The sequence below is a fragment of the Zalophus californianus genome, chromosome 8 (assembly GCF_009762305.2).
Source record: "Zalophus californianus isolate mZalCal1 chromosome 8, mZalCal1.pri.v2, whole genome shotgun sequence".
Classification (NCBI taxonomy): Eukaryota; Metazoa; Chordata; class Mammalia; order Carnivora; family Otariidae; genus Zalophus; species Zalophus californianus.
This window is the reverse complement of record NC_045602.1, coordinates 49,879,395-49,902,104: the sequence shown is the minus strand read 5'-3', so window position 1 is coordinate 49,902,104 and position 22,710 is coordinate 49,879,395. Positions and strand designations below refer to the sequence as shown.

Sequence of the window (22,710 nt, the reverse complement as noted above, 5' to 3'; positions counted from 1 at the left end):
AATAAGTAAATCTTGAACAACAACAACAATCAAAACCCAAGCAGGAAGAAAAAACTTACGCTTAGGTATTACAGCACTAAAAAATGTTATGCTGTGTGCAGTTTTAATATGAGTATATAACTTTGAATTATCTTTTAAAATTATTCCATATTTGTGGCTGGTGCCTGGCACAGCTGAGTTCCATTGGAATACAGCTTAAGAAATACTGCCCTATGGCAAATGACCCAGGCTCTCCGAGCGCAAGAGCAACCTGGATGGCACAGCACTTAGGACCTGCCACCACCATTTACTGTCATTCTTTGCTGAAACCGGCTCCTGATTACTAAACTGGCTTTCCAGAAGCTTTTGAATGGGCAGTGGGGTGCAGGGTAGAAGTATTGTCCTGGTGTAATTGTTCCAGTAATTGGAACTGTATATTTCCCATTACATCAAATTTGTTGGCATTCCGGGTTTTGTGTGTTTAAAAGGCATGAGTCGGTTCCTCAGAGTCCTGGCTGCTTTTAGATGAACTAATAGTGTCTGATCTCAGAGGTGAAGCTGGAATTCCCCAACCCTCAGGGCCCTTCCTTTCCATCTGCAGTAGTTTCTTAGATTGTTTTTAACTTCTAAAAATGTAATTCTAACGATCATTCAATCCCAGCAATCTCAATTGCCTTAATCTTTCCCTATTAATTAAAATAGCTTTTTGACTGGTAGGCAGGGACCACGTTTTAGATTTAATCAACAACCTGCAGTCTAAATTTTGCCCATCTATGTCAAATATTTTAAAATAGGGGCTACTCAGAGCAGGCAGGCATCTGATAATATATAAACTCAACCAATTTGTAATTCCTGTCAGTCTGTTAGGTACTTCATGGCAAGCCTGTAGGCTTTTATTCAGTAGTCTGGTATGTGGTTTTAGAACCTATATATATTTTTAAAAAACTACCTCTGTTGATTTTGATCAGATTGTTCCGGATAGCAACCTCAAATAGAAGTATGCATTAGGGGGAGCGCCTGGGTGGCTCAGTCGTTAAGTGTCTGCCTTCAGCTCAGGTCATGATCCCAGGGTCCTGGGATCGAGCCCCCAGTCGGGCTCCCTGCTCAGCCGGAAGCCTGCTTCTTTCTCTCCCGCTCCCCCCTGCTTGTGTTCCCTCTCTCGCTGTTTCTCTCTCTCTCTCTCTCTCAAACAAATAAAGAAAATCTTAAAAAAAAAAAGTATGCATTAGGATCACTTGGGGCATACTTACAAATGTGGATTCCTGAGTCCCAAACCCAGAGAGTCAGATCCTATTAAGAAACCAAAATTAAGACCCATGAAGCAATCAAAACACTTAAATGCTAAACATGTCATAAGCAGTTAATAAATATTGTTTGATTCAATTGCCCAGTGTGGTAGGTCTTCCATGTGAGCTAGAGACATTCTAAACTTCATGGAAGAGGTGGGGCCTTAGGCTTGGTAGGGGGAAAGGGTTTAGATGCAGGCCAGGAAGAGCAGGGGAAGGCATTTATTCACCGATATGTGGGAAGAGCAGAGGCTGGACAGATATGCAAAGGCACACATGGGCTGGGTAGAGATGGAACTGAGAGAGGAGCATGACTGTACAGAACACACAGATTCATGTTGTTTGTTCTTAGCTTGTGTTGTTCAGACAGGAGCTGGAGTGCTGTGTAATCAGTGGCGCACATTGGATGTGTGGGCTCTTCTGTGACATCCCCTCATTCCTGATGAGTAGCTGTGAGTGGCTGATAGAACTGACTTGAAAGGTTCTTCCCTTCCTTCTTTTGGTTCCATTTGGGTTCCTCCTCAGGGTAGAACTTGCTTGAGAAAGACCATCTCTCATAGAAGGGATTGAACTCCAAACATACTCTTAAGTCATTTTTTTTATTTTTAACAAATGTCAGTTTCAGAGGGAACCAAAATTAGTAGTGTATTAAGTGTTTTATTCAGTCAGGTCATTGCACTGGACTCTGATTCCACCCTGTGTGCCCTAGAGGAGCCCCATCTTCTACCTGGAGAAACAGAATTACAATTGCAGTGATGAATTCTTACCCAGAAAGCCAGGCCAAGTATAAAGGATGATTAGCTGATCCAGCTCAGAGGCATCAGGATCTGGAAAAGCTTTATACAGGGAGCACATCTGAGCAGAATCTTGAAGATTGAGTAGGAGTTGACCAGGTGAGGAGAGGAGGTGCTCCAGGAAACGGGAATGCATAGGCAAAATCACATTTGCGGGAAAGAACATGGCATGATTGGAGTTGGAAGGAATTTGGTCAGCAGAGGCTCAGGGTGTCTAAAAGAAGCTGAGGCTGGAGAGGTACACGCAGGGGCCAGATCTTGCTGTGTCTCATAGACCATGTCAAAGGTTGGATTTTTCGTGAAGGCAATAGGGTTTTAAGCAGTGTTATTTTGTGTTCACTGTGGCTGCAGTATGAGTGATGGATTAAAGAGGGCAAAGCCAGAGTCAGAGAGGCAAGAGGTGAGAGCTTGATCTTGAGCTTGGAGGTGGGAATGGAGAGAAGAGGACAGATGGGGGAAATTTAGAAGGCAGGTGCAAAAGGACTTGGTGGCTACTTGAGGTTTGGCAGAGGAGGGAGAAGTTCTGACAGTGAGTGATGCTGCTGCCGTCCCCTGAGGTCTGGGGTATGGGAGGACGTTCAGTTTGCTGGGGACGATGATGACTTCATTTATGTAGGGAGCAGATTGATTTTGAGGTGGTTGTGGGACATCCAAGTGGTGGTGTCTGGAGAGCTCTTAGATAGTGAGTCTGGAGCTCATGGAAGGTAATGGGCCAGACACTGGCGTAAATGGGAAGAGATCATTTGTTGTACTAGATTGGTTTCATCTCCAAAATATTCCTCAAAGCAACCACTACTTTCCACCTCCTCTGCCATCCCTTGGTTCAGGCTGCAATTATCTTCTAATTGCTTTGCCTGCTTCTGTGTCAGTCTGTTCTTACACAGCTGGCAGAGTGATCTTTTAAAAATGAGATGGAATCTTATTTCCCTGCTTAAAATCCATTGCCACTGACTTCCCATTACTCTTAGAATAGATTCAAACTTCTTACCATGCTATGAGGTCGTGCCTGATCTGGCCTGGCCTGCCTACCTGCCTCTACACACATCTTAGAGCCACTCTTCTCCCTCACTTGACCATGCCTCTTCTAGGCCCAGGCTTTTCTTCTGTCTCCTCCTACACCAGGTTCTTTCTCTTTTCCTTGCCTTTGTTTATGCGGCTCCCTCTGCCTGGATTACCCTTACCCCTCGTCTGGCCTGGTTATCTCCTCACCTTTCAGATCTTACCTCAGATAGCATTTTCTCCAGAGGAAACTTCCCCAGTCTCCTGAGCTGTATTAGAGCCGTCCTGCATTTTTCTTTCCTAGCACTTAACAGTTTGTTATTAGTTATTCCATGTTTGTTTAGTATCTCCCATACAAGCTCCGTGAGGGCAAAATCTGTCCTGTGTTTGGTTTGCCATTGTACCCCCAGTGCCGGACAGTCCTGAGCCCATAGTAAGTACTCCAATAAGTAGTGGTTAGGTTTGTTGAATGAATGAGGGTCATAATCTCAATTTTCTTTCCTGAAAAACTTGCGGTTTTTATACTCCCACGGAATAAATATGATTCAAGCCTTACAACTTAAGTAGCTGACTTCCTCTACATTGGGTAGTCCTCTTACATTTTCAGCTCTCATTAAATACTTGGCCTCTGGGAGGTTAGGGCATTAACATTGCAAGTTAGATCTTAAGGGTATTTTTCCTCACTGTTGCCTGTGTTCATTACGGTGACTGGTTAGCATGGCCTGCCCCATCATCATTCGGACACTGGTCTGGTGCTGAGTGCGGAAATTGGGAAAACTGGTACTTGTTGCCTTCAGTTGGGCCCCCGAATTTAGTAGCAGCTTTCTCCTGCAGCCCTGATGTGGGAAGGGTCCCAATACATGCTATTTGCATTGCAGCCGTGGGAAAGTCCACCTTTGTGAAGTTACTCACGAAAACATACCCAGAGTGGCACATAGCTACAGAACCTATAGCAACATGGCAGAGTGTCCAGGCTGTTGGCACCCAAAAAGTAAGTTTTCAGTTGTGGTGGGTAGTTGGCCAGCATGGGTGAATAAACTAATTGTAATAATCCAATTTGCTCTGAGTAGGTGAAACAGCCCAGTTTGAGTTTCTTTTTTTAAAATCCTTTCATTCCAGAAAGCAGACCACATATGCCAGAGAGGATATGACTTGTTTGAATATGTTTAGTTTTGATTTTTGTGGTTTTACATGTCTACATAAGTGACTGCCTCTGTTCTTTGTGGTTTCCCAAAGTATGTCCAGCTGTCCTGGCTTTGTCATTCCTACCCTTGAGTATATTACTGAAGCTGACCTTCAGGATTAAGAGCTAATTATAGTGATTTTAACTTATTTATGAAGTTTTAGAAATTGGAAGGGACTTCGCGAACATCTTGTCACACTCTGAGTCAATGCAAAAATAATAGCTAACGTTTATAAAGCGCACACTTTGCCACATACTGTGCCAAGTGCTGTACATTTCACTTCTGCCTCATGGCATAGGACCTAGTGTCAGGTCTACTGCTTTGGGAAGGGCCATAGCGTTGGTTTCAAAATCAGCCATAATCCGTGTGAGTAGGGAAGGACCAGTTTGGACGTGAACCTTAGGGGTAGCTGAGGAAATGGCACTACGTTGCCTCAGTCTCCACACTCTCCTCCCGCAGCCACCAAGAACAGTCCACTAAGTGGCTTGTTCTGGTTTTTAACAAAACTCTAATTGTTAGAAAGTTCTTGTATGAGCCACTTTGCGTCCCTGTGACTCTGAGTCATTGGTTCAAGTTCTGCTTCTTAAGTTTTTAACTTCTCTACATGACAACCCTTCATATAGTTGAAGATAATTCATGATTTGTTTGCTCTTTCTCCTCCTTGCGTCTTCTTTCAAGCCACACACCATTTTCCCCCAGACTGTTCCTCATTCTGAAGTAACTTTGTCTAGGTGATAAGCTCCAGTTGGTTAGTTTTCCACTTAGACTAAGAGTGGTACTCTAAATGGTAAAGAGTATCATAGAACTTGTTCTAGGTGGCATTTTTCTGTTATTCCTCCTCAAAATTGTGTTACCTCTTTTGGCAGGCACATCATGCTTATTGTGGACATATGTTTTTTTAAATTGTTTCTGTGTGTGTATGTATGTTTGTGAAGTTAATTTTCCATTTAGAAAATAAATTACATATCTTTTTCTGAGTATGCCACAGGTCACCTATTGTGGGATTTAAAATATTTCCACAGATTGTTGAGCTTTCCTTTAAGAGGTAGACCCTAATTCTCTCCTTGAGTGGCTAGACTTAGCGACTTGATTCTGATGAATAGAATGTAGCAGGAATAACAGTAGGACTTGCTAGGGTAGGCCAAAAAAGACATTGTATCTTCTACCTTGATCTGTCTTGATCACTTTTGGCTCTGGGGATGCCAGCTGCCATGTCATGAAGCATCCTTGTCTGTGAAGAGGCCCATGAAGCAAGCAATTGAGTCCTCCTACCAACAGCAGTGTGAGTCTTTTTGGAAGTGGATCCTTTGGCCCCACTCAAGTCTTCAGATGACTGACCTCAGCCAATATCCTGACTGAAACTTCATGAGAAACCCTGAGGCAGAATGAGCTGGCTAAGCTGTGTCCCGATTCCTCGCCCATAGAAACTGAGATAATGAACATTTTTTGTTTAAGCCACTAAACTTTGGCACAATTTGTTATGCAGCAGTAGATAGCTAATACTCCCGTAGTCCCGTTATCCAGAGGTAGTTAACATTTTTGTTCTTTTGGATTTCCTTCTACTTAGGAAGAAATGTATATATTTATATACACCTATACGAATGTATAAAACATATACATTTACTTTTTTTTAAACAAAAATTGTAATTCTTACCTGCATGGCCTTTGATATACAAGGTCTTCCTTTCATAGTAATTTTAATGATTGCAGTATATTGCATAATATGATCCTTTAATTAATGTAGTTGATATATTTAATTTAATTAATGTATAATGTTACATGTACTATATGAATTTCTTCCTGTTATAAACAATGTTACAATGATGAATATCCTTGTAGCTACATCTTTTTTCTTGTTAACAGCTAAATTTTGTGTACTTTTGTATTTTCTTAGGATAATCTACAGTTGGAGTTTTAATGTCCAAAAATTACACATCTTGTAGATTGCTGACACCTGTTAAACTTCACAAACATTTCCTTCAGAAAAGTTGTACCACTTTCCCCATACTTTTGGCAACACTGTTTTTCATTGTTGCTAATATGAGGGGCAAGAAAACAGTGCGTTATTTTGTTTTACATATCTTTGATTACCAGTGAATTCAACATCTTTTTTATATTTATCAGCCATTTATTAGTATTCTTTAGTGAATTGCCTATTAAGACCTCTTGTATTTTTCTCCCCGCTACTGAGATCTTCAAATTTTTGTAATGGCTTTATAAGAGCTCATTGTATGTTAAGTATCTTAAGTCTTTATCACATATTGCTGATCCTTTCCCCAGTTTGTCATTTTTCTTTTGTCTCTCTATATGATATATTTTGCAATATAATACATTCAAGTTTTTATGTAGTCAAATCTGTCTTTTTCTTCATAATTACTGCCTTTGGTATTAAAGTTTTAAAAAGACTCTCACAATCCAAAATTATAAAAACATGCGCCTACATTTCTTTCTCTTGCTTTTATGGTTTTATGTTGCTCTTTATGTGACTTTAAAAGTTATAGGAGGCTAATTTTCCCCAAGTCATTATTTACTTTTCGTAGTAGTATTCTTGTTTAGTTTATTCCTGAGTGGTTATTTAATTCTTATTGTGAGTGGGATCCGTTTTCCCATCATCTTTTCCAAACTGGTTGTTATTGTTTTAAAGGAAAGCAGTTAATTGTATGTTTGTCTTGTAATATTACTGTTATTTTTTTTGTTTTATTTGCTTGAGGTTTCAGAACATAATGGTTTTCCCTAAATACTTATAATTTGTAAGAGTTTTCCAATATCCATACTTCACTTCTATTTTCTTGTTTTATTGGGTGGAAGTTCCAGAGCAATACTAACTATAATAGCACTGATGGTAGTCAGTCTTATCTTGTTCTGTCTTTAATGAAACTACCTCTAATGTATCAGTATAAGTTCTGTGATTGTTAATCGTTTCAATAGATCATGTGGAGGAAGTACCCTTCTAATTACTAGGATAGGAACTGTTTTCCTCAGGATCAGATGTTGAATTTTCATCAAAAGCCTTTTTAGTATCTAGTGAGATAACCATGTGGTTTTTCTCTTTTAATCTCTTAGTATATTAGTCAGTAGATTTGATAATGGCGCCATCTGTACATTCTGGAATGAACCCTTTTGATCATGGTACACTATTCCATTAATTTGCTAATAGATTGTTTGAAATTTTGCATGTATATTTATTTAATTGGTATTACTATTTTTTGACAGGTTTTTACCATCGGGGTATAAAATGAATTGAGAAGTTTTGCACTGTTTTAGTGTAGGAATTATCTATTCTTTGAAGTTAGGATAGAAATCATTTTTTAAATAATACGGATTCAGTGCTGTTTGGGTGGAATAGTTGCTGGACAACTGTTACTTCCTCAGCTATTGTTCAGGGTTTGTGTTTTGTTGTTGTTGTTGTTTTACACCTTCTTGAATCAATTTTGATAATCTTGTTTTCTTAGAAAATTGCCCTTCTATTGAGATTTTCAAATTTAATTGTATAAAAGTAGTACCTGTATTTTTTAATAGTTTAATCCAGAATTACTGTGTCTTTTGTCTGATGTTGCTTGTTTGTGTTAATATTTGGGGAGGGATAGACTTGATAGATGATTGTTCTTTTTTAAAGACCCAGTTAATGGATTTTATTAATTCTGTGGGGACTTGCATTCTAATTCATTAATTTTGGCCTTTAAATTTACTCATTTCTTTCTAAGAACCTCTGTATTTTTAAAGCTCTTTAGGTTGAATGATTAGTTTGTGTATTTTTCTTTTTTTCTTTCCTTAATAATGGAAGTATTTGCAACTGAAATTTTCTTCATGGAATAAGCTTTGGCCTTGTCTTTTAGAGTTCGACATATAAGATTTTAACTGAAATACCGAATTTGTAATTGTAGTTTTTGATTTATTCTTTGCCCTGGAATTATTTTTAAGGTATTTTACATTTTCTTTTTTTTTTTTTTTAAGATCTTATTTATTTATTTGACAGAGAGAGACACAGCGAGAGAGGGAACACAAGCAGGGGGGAGTGGGAGAGGGAGAAGCAGGCTTCCTGCGGAGCAAGGAGCCTGATGCGGGGCTCGATCCCAGGACCCTGGGATCATGACCTGAGCCGAAGGCAGCCGCTTAACCAACTGAGCACCCAGGCACCCCCAATTTTACATTTTCTGAGTAGATTTTGTGTGTGCATTATTTTTTTACTCTAATTTTATTTTGTTATGGTCAGACAACATGGCTTATACAATTTTAATTGGGGGAACTTACTGAGGTATTCTTCATGGCTTACATATGATCGATTTTTATGTATGACCAATTTTGGTAAATGTGCCATGGACTTTTAAGAAGAATATATATTATCTCTAAGGTATGGAATTTGATGTGACATATATTATAAATTCTAAGATGCCATTGATCGTAAGACACGTAATCAATTTAATAATACTTCTAAGGAATAATAAAAATGTCTATTAAAGTTTAACTTAAACATTGTAAGATGTACATCAATTTCAGATATGTGAAAAATAATGACTTAATAACAATTTGAAATAAGCTCTCATTATTGGGGTCTACTTTTTATATTAAATTATGAGAAAAGTGTGTTTAAAGTTTGTGCTTTTTGTCCATTTCTCCTTGTATTTTTAATCGGCTCTGCTCTTATATTTCTGAATTTCAGGGCTTTATTACTGTACGTAAAAAGGTTCATGACTCCTTTGTATAGTCCTTTTTTGGTTTTTTAGTATAAAAAAAACCCTCTTGTAGCATATAATGCTTTTTTTAAAATACAGTTTTGCCACATCTGCTTTCTTTTTATTTGCATCTATTTGGTGGATTTCACTGTCCCTTTGTCCTTAACTAATACATGGCATTTTGTTTTAGGTATTTTCTTACAGGATTTTTAGTTTTTACCCAGTGTTAGGGTTTGCCTTTCTTGGGAATTTTTCTCTTTTATTATAATTGTGTTTAACTTATTTCTATCACCTTATTTTGTGCTTTTCATTTCCTTTTTTTTCCTTTTTTGCTATATTTAATATTTTTTTTCATTTTTCTCCCCTTTCCTTATATGGGAAACTTACTATTTTTATCTAACAGGGGAAACCTGTAAATTAAAAATGTACATGTTAAACCTATCTTTCAATGTTAATGGAGCCTCTGTGAAAGAGAAAAAGAAGCCAAAACCTTTTTATTACCTTATTTGCCAGGTATATTGAAATTATCCGAAATTTTGTAGATCCAGAATGTTTTTACATTGTGAAATTTCTTTTTTAACAAACGGAAATGTGGCACTCAATTTCATAGCCACATAAATAATAGTTCCTTAGTTACACCCTTAATTAAACTTAACTCTGTTCTCCTGGTTGATCACTGACCACTGTTTTCTCATTTCCACATCTTCCTGTTTCTTAATTTTTCAGTTGGTTGAAATGTATTTTAGAGAATTTTTCAGAAAGGGCATGTAGGTGGTATAATTTGAGTGATTGCTTGTCTAAAAATGTCTTCCTTTTGCTCTGTAATATAAAAGGTAGTTTTTGTTGTAGAGAAGTATTATATGGTTCTGATCTTTTTTTTTTTTTAAATAAGTAATTCATGTGATTTCCCTGCCATTAGATTTTTGTTTTGTTTTTTTGATTGTTGGTATTTTGGTAGGATAGGTCCAGTTTTGGGTTCTTGTGTGTGCCTGTGTGTGCCTGTGTGTGTGTGTGTGTGTGTGTGTGTGTGTGTGTGTGTATGAAAGCTGTATATATAAATATATATGAAATCTTTTCTGGTACTCTGAATTTTTCTGGTTGAAAGTCTCGCATCTCAGAAATTTTCTTTAATTTTTTTCTTTTGTTTTAGCTTTTCTATCAGATCAATTCCTTCTTACTATAGCTTCTAGTTTTAAACTTTGTTCTTAAATACTTAGAGCTACTACATGGTTCTGTTAGTGATTCTCAGTGATAATGAAATTTGGTGAGAAGGAGACACACGCCTTAATAGTAATGGTCTTCCCTGCTCATCTCTTTGCTGCGGGTGGCATTTCCCCTCTCTGTATTGGACTTTTGTCTCATGAGAAGGAACATCATTTCCTTAGGTAGCTTTGTCTGAACTACAGGTACTGTGGAGTTGTGGATCATTTTAGGTCTTGTTTGGAAAGTTGTTTGTGATGCAAAATTATATTATTACTGTGAGGTGGAACACAAGTGACATTACATCTTGATTTATCTTTCCAGAGGAAAGAAAGGAAAGGCAAAAATACCTTAGCACGATACTACAGTGTACATTGGATCTCCTCCTTCTAACCTGTATGTTTTCATTTCTGTCCTAATTTTCTGTTTTTTTTTTTCCTCTTAGTTTAAGGAAAATTTCTTGAGCTGATGTTCTGTATGACATTCACTAATTAGGTTTACTGCAGTGTACAATCTGCTAGTTACTGTCTTCATAGGGTGCTTTGTTTTGGCAGTTGCATTTTTTTCTCCTCTAAGAATGTTCTTTTCATATTATTCCTGTTTTTATGACAGCCTGTTCTTATCAATGTGGCAGTCTCTTGAATCTCATTGATTTTCTGTTTTCTTTTGTTTCTGGCAACAGCTCTGTCTCTTAAGGGGCTGCTTGTCCTGAGCAGATGCATTGGTTTTTCTCCCTTTGAAATTGCTGAATATTACTGTATCCAGTCATTGTCCCTCTCTTTGCTTATATGTTTGAAGGGATGTTTGCATTTGTTCTGTAGCTGAGATGGGTTCTTTCAGAAATTGTGTAGGCCCTGTACAGGGTTTTGTTCCAGAACAGTTTCCCTTTGGTAGCCCAAAGGCCGCTGATAGAATAGCTCCTACCCAGTCAACCTAGTACATCTGTACACATAGCACCTCACTCCCTTCATTGGGCTTCCATGCAGTCTCATAACTATGCTGCACCCCAAGGGCTCTCTACTGTCCTCTAGTGACGCCATCAGAGACTCAAGTGGATTCAGATTTGTCCCCCTGCCTCTACTTCCAACTCTTAACCGGGGGTCATTTGTGAGACTGCTGTGTGTGTGCAGGTTGGAGAATTGGAAGGAGGGAAAACATCTTGTGATCCATTCTGCTCTACCTGCATTGCTCCCCGTGAAGCCTTTCAAAGGGCTGGGATCCTTCTTTGGAATCTATGGTTGATACTTAGCCAAACTGGACCACTTGTGGTTGTCTAACCTAGTTCCCCCTCTATTTTTTTCTCCACCCCAATGTGCTCTTAGTCCCCATTTCTATCTGTGGAAATTCTATGTATCATTTACTTCCCAGCTTGTCTTTATATGGAGAAGCATTAGAATGAAGTTAGAGGAAGCCAGGTTTGAGTCCCTGTTCTGCATTTACTCATCTTGAAACCTTGGACAAGTAAGTTACTTAACCTGTATGAGTGGATTTGCCCCTCAGGAAAATGAGCATGCAGTAGTGCCCTCTTCATGAAGCTGTTTTGAAGATTAAATGACATAACAGCACAGTGAACACTGAAAATAAATCTTAGTTTGTTTTCTCTACCCCTTACAGCATCGAGCCTATGTAGCGCCTCATCCGTGTAGGCCCTTCAGTTAATGGAGATTGAATGAATTCACTTTTGTGCTGAGTCAGTGGCAGAGCCCAGGAAAGAGTCCAGGGCTCCTGAGTATCTCACACATGTTCCCACCTGCACATGCTGAGTAAATGGGTCTTGAGATACATTTCATAAAGTCTCCAGAATGGAGGAGGAAGGTTTTGTTTTGTTTGTTTTAATCCCTTCTGTGAGAGAGAGAGAGAATTCTATTTGTTTGGTTAGTTGGATTTTCAAATAATCCATTGCTTTCTTCTCTGGGTTGAAGTTTTGTAAAGAAATAGCCACAGATGGAAGTTCAAAAGAGAGGCAACATAGTGTTAAAATGGGAAGATTTGATTCCAAGTAGTCTTAGATGGTCGTTGGTTTACTCCTCGTCAGACAGACTCCACAAACCAGTCAGTGAATGTGCTGATTGTATGGGTGGTTCTTCCTATGCTCTTCTCTGGTGTGTTGAAGATGGCGTGTCCTCTCCCTCTCAAATTCTCATTTTATCAGGTAGGAAAATCTCTTCCTTGATTATACAGCTTTGACAAAACTGGGGGATATGATTATATCTTTTAGTAAAAGGCAACTTTTGTAATTGCTTCCCTCATTGATTGTTAAACCATGGTGTTGGGGACTAAACACCATGGGGTAAATACACCTTCTAGGAAATGCTCCTCTTTGTAATTTCCTTGTAGGCCTTCACTGCCCAAAGTCTTGGAAACTTGCTGGATATGATGTACCAGGAACCAGCACGATGGTCCTACACATTCCAGACATTTTCTTTTATGAGCCGCCTGAAAGTACAGCTGGAGCCTTTCCCTGAGAAACTGTTACAGGCCGAGAATGCAATACAGATCTTTGAGAGGTCCGTGTACAGTGACAGGTAAGACCCTGAGCCCTTCACTGGCCACAAGCCCCATGCTCAGTGCTGCATATTTTCCCTTCTTGCTCCACTGTGGTTATTTATTTATTTATTTATTTTATTTATTTGAGGGAGAGCATGAGAGTGGGGGAAGGTCAGAGGGAGAAGCAGACTCCCCGCTGAGCAGGGAGCCGGATGCGGGACTTGATCCCAGGACTCCAGGATTATGACCTGAGCTGAAGGCAGTTGCTTAACCAACTGAGCCACCCAGGGGCCCTCCACTGTGGTTATTGATAATTGTACTTTTTCATCGTCCGTTTACTTCTGAAGATGCTAAGTTGGTTACCCATTTACTTTCAAATTAGACAACTAGTTCTACTTCTTAGTGTTCCATAAAACTTCCTGGAGGGAAAAAAGAAGGGTACACTTGTAAGTATCATGTAATTTTTTTTTAACATTATCTCAAAATCATGCAAGATACATAGAACAAATCCTATAGGCTACATATTTCTTCTCTACCCCAAGACAGAGTTTACTCTTTATAAAAGCTAAATATGTGAATTACAAGTGGATGAGCTGTAGATTTTGATTCTTTTACAGTTGTTGGGTATACTACTGCATATTTTTTCTCTTTGGCTTTCCTGGCCATGCCTCCTGGACTAGGAAGATGAATTACATATAACTGTCCTGGTTACTTGGAAATATATTCACCATGGGTTTTTTGATTTCCAGCCCTTTAGTGAAGTAGACATGTGAGAGACCCCTCAGAAAAAGAAATACTTCGCTTAGAAGCTACAAGATCTTAACATTTTCTTGTAAAGGAAGAGATGAGAATTGATTTTGCTATAGGCAGCTACACATTCTAGATGTTTTCTTCAGAAGGGGCATTTTAGAGATAGAAAGGATAATTCATTATACATTCTAATCATGATGGTAATTAGACCGTTTCCCTTCTTTAAAAAATTCATTCATTCATTCCTTTGTTCAGCACAGATTTATTAAATCCCCATATGTTCAGGTACCGGGCTAGACCCTGGGGCTGCAGCAGTGAGCAAGGCAGACCCAGTTCCTGCTTTCAGGTCAACCCTAGTGTAATGGGGACTCAGACCGCACACGTGCTCATGTGTGTGATGTGTGTCCCAGAGAGGAACACAAGTTGTTTGGGAGAGTGGATGACTGGGAGGAAGAAATCTAAATCTTTTCTGGTGGAGTTAAAAGAAACAATAGTATGTGGTTTAGAACAGGAGCCCTGATGCCTGGGTCCGTAAGCTCATTTTTCTGCAGCATCAGCACGCAGTCTGCGGTTGTTCCCTCCCCGTAGTCCTCTGCACCCCAGCTTTCTCCCACCCCGTCACCACCAGCTGTGGGGAAATAAGTGCTTATCCTCAAGAAAGGGGAGGGCCCCTCTTAAAGGGCTTCTTAAAAGATCTGTCATTTTTCTTTATAATATTTTAATTTCTTTTTTTTTTTTAAGATTTTATTTGTTTATTTGACAGAGAGACACAGCGAGAGAGGGAACACAAGCAGGGGGAATGGGAGAGGGAGAAGCAGGCTTTCCGCTGAGCAGAGAGCCCGATGTGGGGCTCGATCCAGGACCCTGGGATCATGACCTGAGCTGAAGGCAGACGCTTAACGACTGAGCCACCTAGGTGCCCCAAGATTTTAATTTCTAAGTTGCCTGTGAAGAAGCTGAAATACTTTTCAGAAAATTGAGTTGTAAAGTCATCTTTCCATGTTGCCTTCAGCTAGACGATAGCTAACCCATTCCAGACTGAGAAAGTTGACTTCGGGAGCTCCTAGTAGATTAATTTCTTCACAGCCTAGCAAAGAAGTAGGTATAGTAACAAAGATGTCTTGAATACTTTGCACCAGTCACTCTTCCAAGCACCTTGTGAGTACTACATACAGTCCTCACAACAATGCTATGAGTCCAGTTCTACTGTTACCTCTTTGTACAGAGGAAGAAATGGGCTGAGGGAGTTGGGTGACTTGCCATGGCAACACAGTTTGTGAATTTGGGGCCGGGCTCACACTCAGGAATGTGACACTGCCACCCATTCTCTTAATCGCAACACTTGCAGCCTTGTGGTGTATACTTCCCTGGGCAATTTGTACACATGGATTCTGAATTTCATTTTTCCAGAAGTGGCCAGTTGCTAAGCGTTGCCTTAGAACTGGAATTCATTGTTTAGGATGTAAATTGTGTTTTGTATTAAGATGCCTTAGGTTTGAAAGCAGAATTGACCCTTCTGAAGCAATGGGTTCTTGTTAGCTCTGATTTCCTATTTACCAGATGCTCTTTAGTTGTGAAAGTAAGCAAGGGGCAAGCTCGTTTGATTTTTAGATTGAGCTTTCTTGCACCTGGATTAGAAGCTCAGTAGCAGACGAAGCAAGTGAATAAGGGCTCCTATGTGCTTTGGGGGAGGGTCTGCTTTCTTGGTAACGCTGCATTGAATAAGAAAGGCATCCCCTGCTCTGTAGGTGACACCACTTCAGTACATTTCCTTTTCCACTTATTAACCACACGAGAAGATGGATCAGCAGCCTGGAGACTGGGAAGCCCTCATAAGCCCCGAGATGGTTTTTTGGGTTAGGGGATGGCTGCAATAATAAAGAAATCTCAGAAGTGTGAGTTTGCATACACCGAATGCTGTCTGTTCTCACTGGCCTCCAGCAGGGAGAATCGCTGGTGACCGAAGATCGTCTTTTCCACTGCCCCTGTTCTTCCAGTAGATTAATCCAGTTGGAGAGCTGTGATTTTGGCTTCTAGAGTCGACATGCTATTTCCCATCTTACTGTTGAAACAAGGAAGGAGATACAGGTTAAGAATTCAGATTTCTTGGGGCGCCTGGGTGGCTCAGTTGGGTTAAGCGACTGCCTTCGGCTCAGGTCATGATCTCAGGGTCCTGGGATTGAGCCCCGCATCGGGCCTCCCTGCCCGCGGGAAGCCTGCTTCTCCCTCTCCCGCTCCCCCTGCCTGCATTCCTGCTCTCACTGTGTCTCTGTCAATAAATAAATAAAATCTTTCAAAAAAAAAAAGAATTCAGATTTCTTAAAGATTGATGAGCTAGAAAGTTTAAGTGGCTTGAACAGTCATGGAACAAGTTGGTTATTGATTTTTCTGCTTCTCTTCCTTTTGCTTTTCATTCCATTTCCCATTCTGATCCCCTCCCCCAATCCCAACCTATATTTCCAACCAGGTATATCTTTGCGAAGAATCTTTTTGAAAATGGTTCCCTCAGTGACATCGAATGGCATATCTATCAAGACTGGCATTCTTTTCTCCTGCAGGAGTTATGCCAGCCAGCTCAGATTACATGGCTTCATTTACCTCCAGGCTACTCCCCAGGTAATGCGGAACATCAAGCCTTAATCTTCAGGGCTGTCTGAAACCTAAGAGGTGACGTTCTCCAACACCCGATTTTCTGGTTGAAGAAAGGAGATTGCGGGTATTATGTGGAGCATGGAGAGCAGTGTGGGTCACACCCCTCCCGTTCTGGCATTGAGCACCCCCATTTCCCACAGGCTTTCTGCGGCAGAGGGCTAAAGCGGATGACTGATAGAAAGGGTCCCTCTCGATGTAACAACAACAGAGAGAAAATCGGGCATTGTCTTTTTCAGCCAGGGTTTGCAGATTGGCTCCTCTGGCCAGGTCACCTGTAGCCAACTGCCTCGGCTTTCCCTTTCCTCCAGCTGGGTCCTCGGAGTCTGATGGTCTTGATGGTTTCCTGCATAGGATGCCGGGAGGAAGTGGAGAGTTTCCTTACCTCACCCCTGATACTAGCATAATTTTCAGCTAGCTGTCTTTTGAGCCTTAAGGGTGCCACTGGTAAGTCAAGATGGACTACAGAAGTTACATTCCTTGACTTTTTGACTTGGACCCTGGAGCCAGCCTCGTACACAATAGGGTGATGTCGCGGAAGAAGTCTCTGACTGGCAGTGACCATGGACAGCCCCTAGCAGCCTTTCCCCTGGAAGGGTCCTTGCTATCAAATCCAGTGGCTCACACTAGTAGTCTCTAAGGGCTCCTCTGGAGTGGGATTCTGAGTCAAGGCTGGAGGTATATTTTGAGAGGTGTGTTGCTCTTGGCTTTTGAGACATGTAATGGGTGGTCACGTGTCAGGTATACTGCATACTCTTGGGAGGAAAGCTCCCTTCTGACGGGAGGCCACACTTTTTAGAGACAGGCCCTGAGCCTTGTGGATGGAGAGGCCTGAGAGCAGCCGAGCAGGGCTAAAAGATAGTGGGGAGCCCAGCTCGTGGGCTTATAGTAGCTGGAGAGGGGAAGGCCGGCAAGAAAGTCTTCCTCACTTTTTTGTGCACTTGGCATGACTGTGGGAAGGGGACAATGATGATAGCAGTGGTGGCGATTATGACGACGATGAGGATGTGACTGATGTGTCTTCACGGATGAGACTAGCCGCGGTCTTTCAGCTGGGGTAGAATGAGGGAGTTTGAAGGGTTTTTGCAACTTAATGGTAGAAAAGCAAAAAGCTTTAAGACTGGATGGGGAATTTTGATGCACTTTTGACGGTTTTTAGAGCCAGAGACCCAGGAATGCTGATATCCTTCCCCAGAGTCACCCCGACCCCTTCTGTGAGATTCAGAGGTGATGTATCCAAGGGAAGCAGCAGAACAGAAAGTGAACCACATCTCTGAAAAGCCATGCAGTTGCCTGCATATTCTAATACAGAGCCCTGGGAAATACTGAGTTTAGAGCCTTGTGAGATGGACCTAAGGAGGGCGTTTTGCTCCTTTCTACCTCCTCTTCCCTAAGTTCTAAAAAGCAAGCAAACCACATTAAAAAAAAAATCAGTCAAAAGAGAGATGTTCTGGGCCTCGGTGTCCCACCCAGCCGCACGGAATCAGGAAGACTGCACAGCCAGCCAGGCCTTGCTGGGGACTGTTGGCGGCATGGAGACGGCGTGCGGGGATGCCTGGCCCAAATGGCCACCTGGATTTGGGCTTGGGAAGCACAGTGGCCAGAGACCCACCAGCCAGAGTTGCAGTCCAGTTGCCATCCCAGCAGCCACTCCTCCTGGGCTGGTTGGTGAAGGGGGGCAGGTCAGCAGGAGGGTCCCCCCTTACCCTTCATAGGCCCATTGTCTTTCTTAGTCACATTCAGGTGTGTCCTCCCCATGACGACTGATCGCAGCACACACAGGACTAGAGCACTGCTTGCACAGGACTTGTTAAAGAATTTGTTGTTGTAACCCTGCCAGTAAAACAAGAATTTTGCCAAGTGGCTCAAACAGGACCTTACCTATTAATCATGCTCCTTGGAATTTACTCCATAAATATGCTCCCACATGGGCAAAGTGGCTCCTGTGCAAGCCAGCACTGTTTGTAATAGCAGCTCATTGGAACACCCCAGGCGGTCACCAGTAGGGCTGGTTGATTGTATTATGCTCTGTCCATACACTGGAAAACTCTGAAGCCGTAAAAATGGGAAAACACTATACTAACAGAACAGTCTCTGAGGCATTATTAAGTGAAGAAAAGCTGGCACCGTGTGTGTGGTGGGACACCTTTACAAGTGTGAGTGTTTTTTTTAAAAGGTGGGGGGTAGGTGTATACGCATGAAATATTTCTGAAGGCATGCAAGAAGTTCCCATCGGTGGCGGGGTGACATGGAGGACTGCACCTCCAGAAGTTGGGGCTGGAGGGCCGCGTGGTGAGGGAGGGAGGCAAACAACGGGCAATGTTTTGAAGCCCTCAGCAGTGAAGGTGGGGTGTGGGGGCAGAAAGAGAGGGAAGAGAAAGCAGGTTCATGGTGAGGGAAAGTAGAAAAGGAAAAGATGAAAGCAGGAGGCAAAGGTGAATGGAGCTGGGGGACAAGGTCAGAACTGCAAGCCACAAATGAAGGCGGGCAACAGGTACTTACTGACCACGGGCTCTGCCAGCCTAGTGCTCAGCCCTGAACAAGACAGACTGTGGCCCCCAGCCGCTGTGCCCCCTGTGCACGCCTCCCTCTGTCTCCTGCTACAGTGGAAATGCCACCGGTGGCCTGTGTTTCCCCAGGGCCTACTGAGGTGCTGGGGAGCTGGTACCAGAGATAAAGGGGGAGCTCCTGCCTCCTCCGGGGAACGCCTCTCTGACTGCTGGGGCCCAATGGCTCCCTCCCTTGTCTGGACTGCTGCCCTGAAGGTCTAGACCTCACAGTTTAGCACTTGATGCACTGTTTTGCATACTGTTTTATTTATTATCTAACTAAATTGTAAAGTCCCAAGGATAAGGACTTGATCTAAGTTTGGGATGATAAATGATTAGGGGAAAAGATTGGTGAGGAGTTAAGTGCTAAAGTATTAACCTGTTAGATCTGTCTCAGTTAATCAATCTGAAAAGTTGGACATAAGCTCATAAATGAAATTTGTTTACATGATTTTGTCTTCTTAGAGGAAAGGTGGGATGCACAGCACAGACTGCATCTTCGGGAATATTGTGTGCTTCATTTGGGGCTAAAGTTTACATTGGGAATAAAGTTAAGTGTTTGCAAGAGGGTAGTCCTAGATCAGTGGATTAATCCACCTGTTCTTCCCAGGACAGATGACACTGAATGATGAAATGTTTGCCAGTTAGAGAGAGGAAGGGAAAGCAGTCAGGCAAAACAAACATTGGGAGCAGAAGTCTCAAGGCGGGAAAGAGGTTGGCCTGTGCCACGGGTCCGATCTGGCTGCCGCCCTGAGTCCAGGCAGGTGCTAAGGAAGTTGAGGGTGGAGGGGTAGGAGAGGTGGCCAGAATCCTGGACAGCCTTGTGTGGCAGGTAAAGGAAAAGATGACATTCTCTGAGCCAGCGTGCTTCAGACTTTTCTACCAGGTGAAGGCAGAATGGAATGATGCCCTCTTTGGAAAGGGGGAGGGAAGGAGAGTTAGTCTTAAGCCTCACTTTTTTTACTTCTTGGTTTTATCTTTGACCTGTGCAGAGTTTGCCTTCTGCTCCAGAGTCAGTGAGTGACAGGCTATGAAAGACATGTTTCAGATTACTTACCATTTTGTAAACGTGATGCTCCTCATACTTCCTTAAACCTGGGGCTTTATGGCTACAGGCTAGGGAGCCTGGGAGGTGTTTTCAGCAAGGAGAGTGCTGCACTTCTCTTGCATCGCTGTGGAAGGGTGGGTGGAGGCGGCTCACTGGGAGGGGAGAGCTGCTGTGGCCAGGAAGATGACACACCTTAACCTTGGTGAGTCCTCTCAGCTTCCCGCGGGGTGAGTGGAGGGGAAAAATGGGAAGCCCATAAAGATTGCATCACTAGTACATGGTGAAGACAGGAAGTGAATTGTGGATTTTTTTTTTTAAGATTTTATTTATTTATTAGAGAGAGACACAGCGAGAAAGGGAACACAAGCGGGGAGTGGGAGAGGGAGAAGCAGGCTTCCCGCGGAGCAGGGAGCCCGATGCGGGGCTCAATCCCAGGACCTTGGGATCATGACCTGAGCTGAAGGCAGACGCTTAACAACTGAGCCACCCAGACGCCCCGAATTGTGGATTTTTTTAAGGCCTGTGCTAACCCCAGACACTCACCGCTTCCAGAAAGAGAGCCAGAGGCTCTTGCCATGGTCTAGGTGAGAGGTGATGAGGACCCGAGGAAGGCAGAGGTGAGAGAGATTAAAAGCAGGGTAATTACAGCTTCCCAGGGTGGATGAAGTTTGCAGTTAACCTGTGATTGAATAAGGAAACAAGACCGGAGAAGCAAGGTCATGGCTTATCATTCCCAGATTCGATGTCACGAGTGGGTTCCCGAGCCCCCAAGGACCACATCGTCACAGCCAGGATAACACATGAGCTCAGTGTGGCCTGGGGATTGTCTTTTAGGTTTGTTTGAAGAGACTCCACCAGAGGGCCAGGGAAGAGGAGAAGGGAGTTGAGCTGGAATATCTCGAGCAGCTTCACAGTCAGCACGAAGCCTGGCTTGTTCACAAGACAACCGAGTAAGTGGAGAAGACAGTACCACACAGACACCTGCCTCCCTACAGCCAGGCGCTCAGACACCAGCTCAACAGGCAGCCCCGTAAGAAGGTTCAGATGTACCAAGTGGTTAGAAATCCAACTGAGAAACTCAATGAGATACAATGTGTATATTCTAAGAGGCATTTTATTAGATTCTGTTTCTCCAGCTTTTTTGTTTTTTAATGTTTCCCTAGATTGAACATTGTGATTGATGATGGTGATAGAGTTGACCCAGGGTGAAGGGCTGAAAAATTTTAGAGAAATTGTCCATTTTACTAAGTTGACAGTCCTGGTTTTGGCCTTTCCTCCCTTTGGGCTTGGTATGTAGTCCACTTAAAATGTTTGGGGCTCTGACCTTCAGTGTCCATCTCAAGGCTAAAGAGAAATTTCAGCCTTCCTCTTTTATTAAGTTCTTTTTTTTTTAAACTAATTTATATGCAATTTCATTGAGAAGCCATGTGACTTTAGATCTGCTCTATGGATTATTAAGATGTGGTGAATATGTGAAGGTTGATTCAGCTTTCTTTTTTCTGTACCCTAAACTTTCATGCTTCTTACAGGCTCCACTTTGAGGCTCTGCTGAACATTCCAGTGCTGGTATTGGATGTCAATGAAGATTTTTCTGAAGAAGTAACCAAACAAGAAGAACTCATGAAAAAGGTGGAGGGGGAGGGCTTTAACTCCTGCTTCTAGTGATTTTCCTTTATTGCACTTTTATTTTTGCTTCAGACTTCAATGTAATGGGTCTTGTGCTTTGTGCTTCAAATTGCATTTCACACTCCAGAGCCCGCGGGACCTTGTACAAGTTACAAATATCCCTATTCTCTAAAGCATTTTGGACTAATAATTGTTAAATAATTGACTTCCCAGCCAACTTCTCCTCAAAGGTATTTTTGAACTGGGAAAATGCAATTTCTGGATTCTCTTCCCAGCTCAGCCACTTCCACAATATGACCCTGCGCAGGCCCCATTTCCTCCCAATTTTTCCTAACTCATAACACCTGGGCATGGCTGCGTACCAGTGTGGGTGGACCATTACAGAGTCTGCTGAAAATGTGAAATTTAACTTTTGGTTTTTCTCTTTCCCACAGGTAAACACCTTTGTAAAGAATCTGTAGCCAGTACTGGGATGTTCTTGCCGTGATCTGGATTCTCTGACTTTCCAAAGCTGGAAAAATCCTGAGTCATGCACCTTGCCATCTTATTTTACCCCTGGAGTCCTCTCTGACACTCAGGTCCATGGTTTGTGTTAGCCTTCGACTTTACAATTATTGTCTTTTATATCTCAAGGACTTCTAAAATAAAGTGGAAGTTTTGCTTCCTTTCCTAATCCATTTGTTGATCTCTTGGTCCCTGCTCTGAATTCCCCTCTAGACAAGCCATTTTCACCTGAGGACAGCCATAGCTTTTCTTCTTGACTCCTTCGCCACCCAGACTTCCTGTGTGCTCACTTGTTCCCTCTGACACGCCCGGGCAGGAATTGTCCCCAGGATTCCCAGCCAAGCCCTGCCCTGGGCATGAAAGGGAAGTACAGTGGCTCAGGAGAGGGTGGACACTCAGTGCGAGCCCCCAGAACTAGGGAATGGAACCTGAACTCTAGGATGTTCCTTTCTCTCTTCCCATCCAGCACTCTTGCCAGGGGGCATGGAGCACTCAGACCTTTGTGCTAGAGCTGAAGAATCTGGACCAAAGGGAGAAAACAAATCAGGATCCCCATAGTCCAGCATCTCGCGTTTAGGGTTCGGTCATCCTGGCACTCTGGCCTGCCCTAAGTACCGTATCCAGTGAGTGTCAGGTGATCTCAATGGAGTGACTGCTGGAAAGAGAATTTTTCGTGCTGCACTTCAGGCTCCAAGGACAATTCATTGTTATGAGAGAAAAATGCATGGCTCTATAGAATTGAAGTGCTCCATTGCAAGAAGCCTGCAGGTCCATGATTCCCCAGGAGCGGGATTCCTGCACTGTGCCCTTGACAGTTGTGCAAGCACACAGGAAAATGAATCAGCTTGGGTGTCAGTGTCCCGGAAGACAGAAACCTGTGTCTTTCTTTATGTTTGGGAAAATGAGTGTGAGACTGGCTTCTGACAAATGCATGTCGTCGTGAAATAGAAGCACGGCATTTCTTTACTACTTAAATTTTTAA

At 42.3% G+C, this 22,710-nt stretch overlaps 1 protein-coding gene across 1 annotated transcript in view; it reads left to right on the top strand.

The window, feature by feature from the left end:
• DGUOK (deoxyguanosine kinase) overlaps positions 1 to 21,901 on the top strand; it is a 29,050-nt gene extending 7,149 nt beyond the window's left edge. Inside the window, 7 exon segments of the mRNA XM_027623440.2 lie at positions 3,937 to 4,049; positions 12,453 to 12,640; positions 15,820 to 15,913; positions 15,915 to 15,968; positions 20,433 to 20,548; positions 21,128 to 21,227; positions 21,659 to 21,901. Coding sequence (XP_027479241.2) covers positions 3,937 to 4,049; positions 12,453 to 12,640; positions 15,820 to 15,913; positions 15,915 to 15,968; positions 20,433 to 20,548; positions 21,128 to 21,227; positions 21,659 to 21,685 — 692 coding nt within the window. The 3' untranslated portion in view covers positions 21,686 to 21,901.
• Positions 21,902 to 22,710: the final 809 nt, after the last annotated feature.